Below are 12,782 nucleotides of genomic sequence, written 5' to 3'. Positions count from 1 at the left end.
TTACTGAAGATTCAGTGCAAAAGCAAAGGGCAAAGAATAGCTAGGGCACTGCTGAAGAAGAAGATGGGAGGACTTTCTCCATCATATATCAAGACTAACTGTGGTGCTCTAGACAGACATCCAGGTATGGGTGCAAGGATGAGCAAGTAGAGAGTGGCACAAAATAAAAAACCCAGACAAATGTAAATTGGTGCAGCCATTATGGAAAACACTATGGAGGTTCCTCAAAAAACCAAAAGTAGAGTTGCTATATGATCCAGCAATCCCACTCCTAGGCATATACCCAGAGAAGACTATAATTTGAAAAGATACATGCACCCTTATGTTCATAGCAGCACTATTTACAATAGCCAAAATGTGAAAGCAACCTAAGTGTCCATTGACGGATGGATAAAGAAGATGTGGTGCATATATACAATGGAATATTACTCAGCCGTCAAAAAGAATGAAATAATGCCATTTGCAGCAACATGGATGGACCTAGAGATTATCATACTAAGCAAAGTAAGTCAGAAAGAGAAAGACAAATACCATATAATATCACTCATATGTGGAATCTAAAATACGACACAAATGAACATATCTACAAAACAGAAACATACTCACAGATATTGAGAACATACTTGTGGTTGCCAGTGTGGAGGGAAGGATTGGGAGTTTGGGATTAGCAGATGCAAACTAGTATATATAAGATGGATAAACAACAAGGTCCTACTGTATAGCCCAGGGAACTATATTCAATATCCTATGATAAACCATAGTGAAAAAAATATGAAAAAGTATATATCTATAACTGAGTCACTTTGCTGTATAGCAGAAATTAACATAACATTGTAAATCAACTATACTTCAGTAAAATTTTTTTAAAAACCCAGACACAGATTCATACATAGACAATCACTTTATATCTAAAGAACCACTGCAAAGTCACAGGGAAGGATGTCTTTTTAAATAAATGGTGCTGTAAGAATTGAATATCCTTAAGTGAAAAAAGAAAGAGGGAAGGAAAGAGAGAAGGAAGGAGAGTGGAAAGGGTTTTGATTGCTACTTCCCTTTGGATGAGGGAATCCAAATAAAAATGTGCTCACCTTCATTAATTCAGAGCGGAATAAAAATCAAAGCTGCAATGAACTGTCACTGCACATTCTCTAGATTGGCTAAATTTTAAAAGTCGAACAATGTCAAATGTTGATAAGAACGTGGAACAGTGAGATCTAATATGCAGCGTTGGTGGAAGTATACATTTGGATATCCACATTGGGAAATAGTTTGGCACCATCTAGTAATACTTCAGATGTTCATCTTCTTGATGTAGCAGTCTTACCCCTAGAAAAGGTCTGCATGAGCACATCATGAGACATGTAGAAGAATCTCCAGAGCAACACTGTTCATAATAACAAAAGACCAGAAAAAATGACCACCGAAGTAAAACCGATAGAGAAATTTTTATGCAATTGCATTCCATACAGCAGCAAAAATCAATGAACAACAGCTACAATAAGAGTAGCGTAAGTCCCCTACATATGAATGAGTTCCATTCCGATAGCGCATTCATAAGTCCAACTTGTTTGTAAGTCCAACAAAGTTAGCCTAGGTACCTGACTAACACAATCGGCTATATAGTACTGTACTGCAATAGGTTTACAATACTTTTCACAGAAATAATACATAAAAAACAAACAAAAAATAAAACATTTTTAATCTTACAGTACAGTACCTTGAAAAGTACAGTAGTGCAGTACAACAGCTGGCATACAGGGGCTGGCATCAAGTGAACAGGCAAACAGAGTTACTGACTGGAGGAGGGAGAGGAGGTGGGAGACGGTAGAGCTGAAGGGTCGTCAGCAACAGGAGACGGAGGGCGAGCTGCAATGTCACTCACGCCTGACATGGATGGCACAGGTTCTGGTTCCTTGTTGGATTCAATTCTGTCTACCCTCTTGAAAAAGCGATCCAGTGACACGTGTTCGAATCTTTGAAAGTTTGCAACTTGAAGGTTCATATGTAGGGGACTTACTATAAATCTTTTTTTTTTTTTTAATGTTGAGCAAAGGAAGATAGACACAGAATGAGTCCTGTCTTAGTCCCTTCAGGCTGCTATACAAAGTACCACAGGCAAGGTGACTTAGAAACAAGTCACAGTTTATTTCTCACAGTTCTGGAGGCTGAAGTCCAAGATTAGGGTGCCAGCACAGTTGGGTTCTGGTAAGAGCCTTCTTAGCAGTTACTTTTCATTGTCTTCCTCACAGGGCAGAGAGCAGAGCACAGAAGAAACAAGCTCTCTCATGACCCTCAAAAGGGCACGAATGTCACTCATGAGGGCTCCACCCTTATGACCTCATCTAAGTTACCTCCCAAAGGCCCTACCTTCTAATACCATAATGCTGTGGGGCAGGGTTTCAACATAGGAACTTCAGAAGGACACAAGCATTCAGACCATAACAATTCCCCATGATTTCATTTTTATAAAGGTCAGAAACGGCAAAAACTAAGATACAGTGTTGAGAGATGCATGCTCATGTGGTAAAAGGGAAGAAAAACAAGGAAGAGAAGAGCATAAAAGTGGGAGTGGGATCAGGAGGGACTTGGGGGACTTTTAGGGTGCTGGAAATGTATTTCTTGACACAAATGGTTGTTCCTCAGACAGTCACTTTACACTTATTCATTGAACTGCATATTTATGTTTCATGTGTTTTTGTACATGTGTAAATTTTTTTTTCCAAATGAAGTTTAAAAAAACAAAAACTGAAGAGGCTCAATTCATGCGGATATATGAATCGGGGGAAATTGGTAGATTTGATAAATGACCTCTTCATACTTCAAGTAACGTCCATCATACTTTGAGATGTTTGTTTTCTGGTTTTGTTAAGACATTGTAAGTATTTTCATCATGTGTCTCTCCTGGGCAATAATGACTGAGTCAGTGATCATGTACAGCAAGAATATTTGATTTTCACAAAAGTTGTATTTCATATAAAATATTTAACTTACATCAGTTTTTCTTTACTCTGCATGAGGGGACACAGATAAGAATGTTCAGAGAAGCGTTATTCAAAATAGCAAATAAAACAGGAAAAGGTGTCCATCAAAGTGAAATTGATAAATCGTGCTATATTTTGGCTATATTCAGCTACAAAATAAAAGCTAGGTACAGCAATCTGGATCAATCTTTTTTTTTTCTTTTTTTTAATATTGAGCAAAAGAGGACCAATACAAAGGACAGGTTTTCTATGACTCCATTTTCATCAAATCCAAAAACATGCAAAATATAAACTGTGGTGTTTAGAGGTGCACGCTTATATGGTAAAAGTGTGAAGAAAACCCAGGAAGGGATGAGCATAAAAAGGATGGGCGGGCTTCCCTGGTGGCGCAGTGGTTGAGAGTCCGCCTGCCGATGCAGGGGACACGGATTCGTGCCCCGGTCCGGGAAGATCCCACATGCCGCGGAGCGGCTGGGCCCGTGAGCCATGGCCGCTGAGCCTGCGCGTGCGGAGCCTGTGCTCCGCAACGGGAGAGGCCACAACAGTGAGAGGCCCGCGTACCGCAAAAACAAAAAAATAAAAAATAGAAAAAGGATGGGCAAGGCAGAGGAGCAGGGCTGACATGCACTAATGCCATTCTAGGCTCACTAGGGAGAGAAATCAAGTCTAAGAAACTCTCATTCCCTAAGGATGCTGAATAGTTTCTAGAATCATATATAGCATCTCAGGATTGGAAGGAATCCTAAAGATCACTAAGATAAGTAGCCCTTTGATTTTTTTCATTTCAATTTTCTTTATTATGTTTCAAGACAACTTAGAGATTTCAACAGAGGGTTTCCAAACTTTTAATTTGACCAAGTAAGGTATATTTAAAAACATACTACTATCATTACCATTATTTCATACAAGGTATAATATAGCATTTCACCCTTATAAAGAGGTAAATAATAGAATAAATGGTAGTCCTTTAAATTGAATAAATGAAGGTTTAGAAACTTGCATTTATAAGATATGTTGCCTATATCTTTCCAGGGACTTTGTAAAAATTTTATAGTGGACCATCAGCAGTCCCTAGACTAGCATATGGTGAACCTTGACCTCACCGACCACTGGTCTAATACTTGAGCCTTCTTCCCAAATCCCTAGGAAGTGTCATTTGCTTGAATACTTCTGGTGAATGAGAACTCACTCCCCCGTAATGACATCTCTTCATCTTTGAACATCTGCAACTATTTGAACATTCTTCTGTTTGTTGAACCTAATTCCAGTTCTTTCCCTTTTGATTAATCGGTCCTAGATCAGCGACTGCACATCCTGTCCAGACTGTACAGCCTTTTATTTGTCAGCCTCAAGATCTGAGCAACGTGCTTTTCCACCTGCCCATGCATGACCCATGATCCTCCTCATATTTAAACGGCCTCAGATCTTTTGTACAGATTTCATATACATATCCCAAGTCATCAGCATCCTTGTCACTCTGCTAATAGTGTTCCTATTTGCCTATATCCACTTTAAAAATGTGATATTCCAAACAGTACAAACAACTTTCTAGGTGTACTAGCCCAGAGGAGAGTAAGCCCTTCATCTCTCTTATTCTAGACTTTATACTTCTTCATTTAGTGTAGTCTAATTACAGTTTTCTCCAGATATGTGCCCAGGAGTGGTATTGCAGGATCATATGGTAGCTCTATTTTTAGTTTTTTAAGGACTTTCTATACTGTTCTCCATAGTGGCTGTACCAATTTACATTCCCACCAATAGTGCAGGAGAGTTCCCTTTTCTCTGCACCCGCTCCAGCATTTATTATTTGTAGACTTTATGGTGATGGCCATTCTGACCAGAGTGAGGTGATACCTCATTGTAGTTTTGATTGCATTTCTCTAATAATTAGCCATGTTGAACATTTTTTCATGTGCCTGTTGGACATCTTTATGTCTTCTTTGAAGAAATGTCTGTTTCGATATTCTGCCCTTTTTTTTTTTTTTCCCGGTACGCGGTCCTCTCACTGTTGTGGCCTCTCCCGTTGCGGAGCACAGGCTCAGGATGCGCAGGCTCAGCGGCCATGGCTCACAGGCCCAGCCGCTCCGCGGCATGTGGGATCTTCCCGGACCGGGGCACGAACCCGTGTCCCCTGCATTGGCAGGCGGACTCTCAACCACTGCACCACCAGGGAAGCCCGGGTTTTTTGTTTTTTTGATATTGAGTTGTATGAGTTGTTTGTATATTTTGGAAATTAATCCCTTGTCAGTTGCATTGTGTGCAAATATTTTCTCCCATTCATTAGGTTGACTTTTTGTTTTGTTTATGGTTTCCTTTGTTGTGCAAACTTTTAAGTTTAATTAGGTCCCATTTGTTTATTTTTGTTTTTATTTCCTAATGTATTGTAAAATTGCCCAGATCGACTCTGATTGTTATTAACTCATTTGATAAAAACAATCTCATATGTGATTCAATGTGAATCTAGAAATTGGTTGGTCATAGAAAGGATAGAATAGTCAATCTTACAATTTGATAAGATATGAGAATAGCCAATTATTTTTTAAGTGCTCCAAATTCACCTAATTTGTGCTTAGCCCACATCTCTCCACTTGTCAGAAAGTGTACAGGGAGGTCCTCAAATGTCTTTCAGGGAACTCATGCATGACTAGTGTGCTGGCCAGCGTAGCGTGCTCCAGGAAAAAGAAATTGAAGTTACTGAGCTGCCACTTGTCCTTGGGCCTGGCTCTCTGGCTCCACCCACTGGCACCAGGGTGTCTTACAGCTTCTCCAGGCTGGCTGACTCTCTGGAACTGAGACTCAGCTACCCACTCTGCAGCTTGCAGAATTTTTCTCCGTTCTTGGAAAATGAGAATAACGTGGATTTCCTACTTACAGTCTTCTGTTACCCATGTTACTCTTCAGGTTACAGAAGTCCCTCCAGTAGGAATTCAGTATCTCATTACCTGCACCTTGATTTGCCTGGACCAAAAGGCACAAAAGTAAAATGACAAAATGTCCTTACCTATCTTGTGCATAATGATGAAGTAAGACAATTTACAGAGAAATTAAATTATTAATAATAAAAGTACCAATTTTCATTTGTACTGTTAAGAGATTGTGTGTTTGTATAAAATTTATCCCAGCCTCTATTATTTAGCAATATGTATATAGCTAAGTATAAGCTTATTATATATATTTGATATCATATTTAATAGAAATTCACTCAGGACCCACAAGCCGTTTGCAGAGAGATAGTATGAAACAGGGTTTCTTTTTTTCAAATTCAAAAGAGGAGAAAATATTTATTTTCGTAAAATATCTCTAACCTAAATAAAAAGGCTTAAATGCATTTGCATTACATAAAATTAAGATACTTATGCAGAGTGTGTTACTTATAATTACCAAACCAAAGCTTGTTCTCTGTTTTACTTGTCTAATCCTTAAGAAGTCACCCTCTGGGGAACTCACCCATGGTATTTTTGTTCTTCCAGCATCAATAAAATACAGTGGTAGAAAAAAGACTGAAAAATTGAAATTCATGAATTATTTGCACTCCCATCCCATTCCAGTCTGGCCCGTTCCTTTAACAAGTATTACTTGAGCATCTACCACACACACAGTCCTGTTGTTCTAGGCACTAGGGAGACTGACATGAAACAGACAAATCCCTGCCCTTTTGTAGGTCAGTTTTAGTGTGGGAAACAGACAGCAATAAGGTAAATATATAGATAATTTAGATAAGGTTAAAAGTGGTGAAGAAAGTAAAGCAGGATGGGGGCTAGAGATTAATGGAGTGAGGGAAGGAGGTTTTTAGGTAGAACGACTTAGAGACTCAAAAGTTGCCATATTTTCTGTTACTCTAACAGTTGGACTTTGCTGGCTTTCATCAATTACTACACCCTCCCTCTTCATTCTCACCTCTGGAGGGAGAAGAAAGGCAAGGAAAACCAAAGGACAAACGACTCAGCGTTATTTCTGGGACTGAGTGAGACTCATCTTGATTTTGTGTTTTGGATTTTTTAAAAATAAATTTATTTATTTATTTTTGGCTGGGTTGGGTCTTCGTTGCTGTGCATGGGCTTTTCTCTAGTTGCGGCGAGCAGGGGCTACTCTTTGTTGCGGTGCGCAGGCTTCTCATTGCGGTGGTTTCTCTTGTTGCAGAGCACAGGCTGTAGGTGCGCGGGCTTCAGTAGTTGTGGCTTGCAGGCTCTAGAGCACAGGCTCAGTAGCTGTGGCGCACAGGCTTAGTTGCTCTGCGGCATGTGGAATCTTCCCGGACCAGGGCTCGAACCCGTGTTCCCTGCATTGGCAGGCGGACTCTTAACCACTGCACCACCAGGGAAGTAGTCCTTCATCTTGATTTTTGGATAAAGAAAGAAAGAGAGGAGCAAAGAGGGGCCAGGAAGCGGTTTTGGCTTTAGCTGCCAAATAGGAGAGGAGAGACTCCAGGAAGAGAAGGTGTTAAAGAAATCGCAGTGCTTCAGAGGCGTGACCAGAAAGGGGGACTAGACAGGGGAAGGATTGTAATGCACTCATTCCTTCTTCGACTGGAGCCTGGCTAGCTTGAGGGATGTTTTGCTTTCTTCAAATGGCAATATGCGTGATTGGCTCATTAAAGAGGCACTGAACAAGGATTATCAACCGGGGTCTTCCAGTCTTCAAGAGGTCTCTGGACAGAATTCAAGCGGCCCATGAACTAAAATGGTACGACAGAGAGAAAAATCAAATACATCTTTATTTTCATCAACCTCTCACTAAAATTAATCTATTCCGTCAAATATAACCACCACAAACATCACATTACAGTTGTTGCAGATACCTTGAAATATCATTTTTGCTCATTAGTATTTCAAAACCACCATGGGCAGGAGGTCCACCCCTGGATCTCATTTACTGCATTAATAAAGAAGCACATGTATCACTGTATCTCACATTTTCTTCAGTATTCTGTTGATTGCATTTCAATATAATTGGCTTACTTTGTAATCCTTTGCATTCTAAATATTATGCATTTAAAAACATAATGCTGAGAAGGAGTTCAGAAGCCCCAGCCGAATGCCAGAGGGCTAAGAACTCTTGTATTACACTCTGTCAAGAGCTTGACTGGGAAGAACAAAATCCTTCAAGTCATTCTGTGCCAAGGGAGCCGGCAGGATTGCCAAAGAACAGGTAGGACCGCATTCACCCCTTGCCTCTGGGGCTCCAGGCACTCGACTTTAGGAGAGACTAATAGTAATCAGGACTCTCCTTTCTAGCTTGCTAAGGAGTCACCCATCCATCCTGTGGGTTTGGATACTGTCAGACATTTCAGGGGAAATAGTGCCGCCTGGTGGCAGATGTTCTTCCTCAGCCACACACTTCTGTCTGTCTTGCAGGTAGGAACATTCAGGGCAGAACACATTGGCACTTAGAATGGTCTGTGCATAGCTCTACCCCTACCCCATGTACTTTCTTTCCACTACCTGTGTCCAGGCTTGCCAATTCCCAATATCACAGATTTGATCCATGATAATATTCAAGCCAGGTTTTGCAGAATCACACTTTATGTCCCCTTTTAGAAATGTTCATCAGTGGGCAGTGATTGGCAGTGTTTAAATTCCCATGCTCACAGGGCTTCTATAATGGTGACAGTCTCTTTCCCCTCAAAAAAGCATTTTTATTTGTCTTAGTGCTTGGAGCGTTTCAAATGCAAGGTGCACAGAGAGATAGGAAGGCTGTGGGGGACTCCTTTTCTGTCTGTCTGGAGGCTTCAGGCGGCATTGATCTTAGTGGATTCTGGGTTTCTGACACATTGACCCTGGGTTTGCTTCCTCGCTTTGGTCAATATGTCCTTGAATCATCCGTTGCGGCGCCAGCTCCTGACACGGTCTCTGCTACTTCTCCTCCCTTCCCCAGCCACTTCCCACGCCCTCCACTGCCCCCTCACTGGTCTAAGCCACCAGCCTTTCCTCTCAGGTTGTCATAACAGCCTCCTAACTGGGCTGCCTTCTTCCTTTGTCCCCTTGAGTTCATTCTGCATGTGGCAGACAGTGAGCCTATAGAGACACAAGTCAAATCGTACCACTCCTCTGCTCAAAATCCATCTCACTCAGAGTCACAATAAGTCTTCACGATATCCTACAAGCCTCTGTAATCAGGCCTGTGGATAACTCTCTGATCTCACCTCCTACTACCCTCACCGTCAGCAACAATACTGGCCTCCTTGCTGTTCCTCAACCAAACCAGGCATGTTTCTGCCTCAGGACATTTTTACTTGCTGTTCCCTCTGCCTAAAACGCTGTTCCTCCAGGGACCAACATGGCTCACTCTCTCACTTCTTTCATGGGACCAGAGACCCATACCCCTTATTTTACTTTTCTCTGTAGTACTTATCACCATCTCACATCTTATGTATTTTACTTATTAATTTTTATTGTCTTCCTCCACCTGCTAAAACATGATCTCTGTGAGAGTAGCGATTGTTGTCTCTTCAGGTTATGATAGTATCCCTAACATCTAAAAAAGTACCAGTCACAGCAGAAAATCCAGTGTCTGTTGTATGAGTCCTATTTCCTGCCATTAGGAGGTCACACTCTACCTGATGGATGGACCGTCTTTCACGCCTGCAGTGAGATCTGTCCCCCAGCCGCCACTCAAGACTCTCCTGGCCTGTGAGGTCACTGGATGACTTTCCTGTTCCGAGCTATATAGCAGGCTTCTCTGTTGCTTGTAGCATTAAAGCAGGACCCCCCCAAAGCAGAGTGGCCCAAATCTACTTTTTCTGTCAAATTTGAACCAACCTTGGGATGCAGGGATCACTAAGTGGCAGGTTTTCAATATGATTACTTTGGGGAAGTAACAGTATGCAAATTGGCAGTGCTTGTATAGGGTGGCTTTGCTGTAGTTTCTCCTGAGAGCTTTTAAAAAATACCATTGTTTAGATCCTTCCGCTAAGGGAGCCTGACCCCATTAGTCTGAGCTAGTGGTGAGGGGCGGGGCGTTGTGGGGTGTCAGGCATTGGTAGTTTAAATAAGCTACCAGGTGTGCAGCCAGGGAGGAGAAACCCTGATTCAGGACTTTAGAACTGGCAAAGCATTTTCATGCGTTACTGTCTTTGCTTCTCACATTACGTCCACGTGACAGGTGGGGTGGCAGATGTTTTTTGCCCCATTTTACAGGAGATCCAAGAAGATCGCTGACTTGGCAGCCAGGAAGTCTAAGGGTTAGGATTTGAATCCACCTTTGGCCCCAAATCCGGGACTGTTTCCCACCAGCGTAGAGCAAAAGTCACCTCTAAATAAGGTTGTAAATCCATCCAGAGCAACGTTCTCCTCGATGGCGTGTTTCTAACTGCACTTCTTTCTCCGTGAGGCTGCATGAGAACAGAGACCAGGCTGCCTTATTCGCTCAGAGCCTAGCGCAAGTTATTTGCTGAGTGAATGAATGAGGAATGAGTGAATGCAACCTTTGCACCATTGGCGCATTTGCTCTGCTGTTCTCCGCAAGTTCATCGTCAGTTTGGGTGCCTTTGCGCTGCTTCGGTTGGCTACACTGTCCAGTGACAGTTCCACTCAGATGCTGGTTTTACTCCAGGGACATCTGAGCTCACATTTTATCCAGGTCAGGGGAGCTGCCATGAACCCTCTTTTCTTCCCTTTTCCTCAGCACATTTCTGCAGCTGAAAGATTGACTGAGGCATCGGCATGAAGAAATTACATTCTGTCTGCTCAGAAGTCCCACACCAGTGGGCTCGTTATAGGTAGGCCTCAGTGGAATAGTTCTCTTTCTCAGCAAGTCAGAGTGGAAAGAGAAGGGAAGAGTGATCTTCATTAAGATGTGTTCACCCATCAATTTCTTTCCAGATGAACCTAATGGCTCCCTACAAAGTGGAAAAGTCCCATCACCTCCTGTTTCCGTGAGGGTGCTTTTGGATGAGATAGCATTAAATTGGTTGACTTTGAGGAAAGCAGATTGCCTCTGTCAGGTGGGTGGGCCTTATCCAATCAGTTGAAATCCTGAATAGAACAAAAGACTGACCTCCTGGAAGCAAGAGGGAGTTCTGCCAGCAGACGGCCTTTGGACTTGAACTGCAGTGTCAGCTCTTCCCTGGGTCTTCATCTTGATTGCCTTTCGACTTGAACTACAGATTTCGGACTTGCCAGCCTCCATGATCACGTGAGTCAATTGTTTAAAATCAGCGTCTCTCTCTCTCTCTATGTACATATACACAGATCCTGTGGATTCTTTTCTCTGGAGAACTCTGACGAATACATCCCAGTAGTAACAACCCAGAGTATCTCCAGGCATTGCCAGGTGACCACTGGGGGGCAGAATAGTCTCAGTTGAGAACCACCGCTGGTGACGGGTGAGGCTCCCTCACGGCATAGTTTCTGGAGAGGCTGACCTGGCTAGAGTAGTCCAGAACCTAATGGAAGCTAAAATACCTCCTAGAAGGTGTTCTCTGTGTGTAATTCAGTTGGAGTTGGTTCCAGGTCTGGTCTGACAGCAGAGGTCTCAAGGAGTCTCTGGAGTATTTTAAGCTAACACTAAGGAGCTTTGCCTTGAGCGTCAGATTCTTTCTTCTAGAGAAACTGTGTCATACTTGCCTGAATTTTACTTCAAAGAAAAATGAAAGCAAATCACCCTTGAATCCAGTCCTTACAGACTTTCTCATTTATAAGATTTTCTCTCAATTACCTTATGTTGAAAAATAGAATATTGCTTAGAAAAGATGAGCCATAAACTAGTTCAGATCGATGCAGATTTTGGATGTGAGTAGAAGGCTCCTGAGAGAATCAGGTTTTTTTTATTTTTTGGTTTTTTTTTTAAGGGGCAAAGAAATATTATACAGTCGTTATTCCTGGGTGGTAAACTTGAATGTTGAAAGTCCTTTCTGAAAACAGTATTGGGTAACTCCAAAAGTGCCTCTATTGATGACAAGGATACTTCCATCAAAAATGAATATGAATAGGGCTTCCCTGGTGGCGCAGTGGTTGAGAGTCCGCCTGCCGACGCAGGGGACATGGGTTCGTGCCCCGGTCTGGGAAGATCCCACGTGCCGCGGAGCGGCTGGGCCCGTGAGCCATGGCCGCTGAGCCTGCGCGTCCGGAGCCTGTGCTCTGCAACGGGAGAGGCCACAACAGTGAGAGGCCCGCATATCGCAAGAAAAAAAAAAAAAAGAATATGAATAAGGCAAGCTAAAAAAAAAAAAGACATCCTAGACAAAAAAAACAAACAATGAATATGAAGGCTTTATTAAATGAAACATAAAAGCAAATAATATTTCCAAATTTGTATCTTATTTTAAATGTGGCTTTGAGTATGTTCATGTCACTAAATAAATTAAATATTACAAGGAGACATTTGGCCAGTTCCCCTATGTCTATAAAAGTTGGCCCAAATGTACTTTTGCAGATTGTCTCACTGACAGGAAGGAGACCTGAATGGTCAGCATCCGTGGTATTCTTTAAGCAAAAGGATCGAGGGTGACCAAGCCTGTCCCCTCCCTCCCTCTCCTCTCTCAGCCTTTCTACTCTGCTTTTTCTCCACTGCCTCCCCCCTACACCCCAGCCTCCTCTTCTGCTTCACTCTCCCATTTCGCCTTCCTGTTCTCCTTGCTTTGCTTACTCTCCTTGCTTTTTCCTTTTTCCTTTCAAATATGTACCTTTCAAAGATCTCCATCCCCTTGGGCATATGTGCCCATTCTTGTTCTCCTGTCAAATGTGATGGAAAGATGAGAAGAATTTAGGAGAAGAAAGGGGAAAAAAATCAATTCTCGTTGCGTCACTGAGAATGTCAGTGTGGAGGAGCCTCCACAGACGAGCAAGGTCTGGGAAAAGTCAC

The 12,782-nt window shown here is 42.2% G+C and overlaps 1 protein-coding gene across 5 annotated transcripts in view; it reads left to right on the top strand.

Annotated features, from left to right (window-relative positions):
• The first annotated feature begins 6,835 nt into the window (after positions 1-6,835).
• The window catches only part of PUM3 (pumilio RNA binding family member 3), a 65,466-nt gene continuing 59,519 nt past the window's right edge, over positions 6,836-12,782 (top strand). For all 5 annotated transcript variants that reach the window (XR_003432663.1, XM_027105775.1, XM_027105774.1 and 2 more), the window contains exons 1-2: positions 6,836-6,945; positions 10,802-11,114. Coding sequence is in view for 3 of the 5 variants with exons in the window: in XM_027105775.1 (XP_026961576.1) it covers positions 11,107-11,114 (8 nt within the window). In the remaining 2 variants the exon portion in view is untranslated. The remainder of the gene's footprint in view (positions 6,946-10,801; positions 11,115-12,782) is intronic.

This window comes from Aethalodelphis obliquidens, unplaced genomic scaffold (genome assembly GCF_003676395.1).
Source record: "Aethalodelphis obliquidens isolate GAN/ISIS:26980383/991018 unplaced genomic scaffold, ASM367639v1 scaffold7, whole genome shotgun sequence".
NCBI classification, from domain to species: domain Eukaryota; kingdom Metazoa; phylum Chordata; class Mammalia; order Artiodactyla; family Delphinidae; genus Aethalodelphis; species Aethalodelphis obliquidens.
This window is presented reverse-complemented; position numbering and strand designations above follow the sequence as displayed.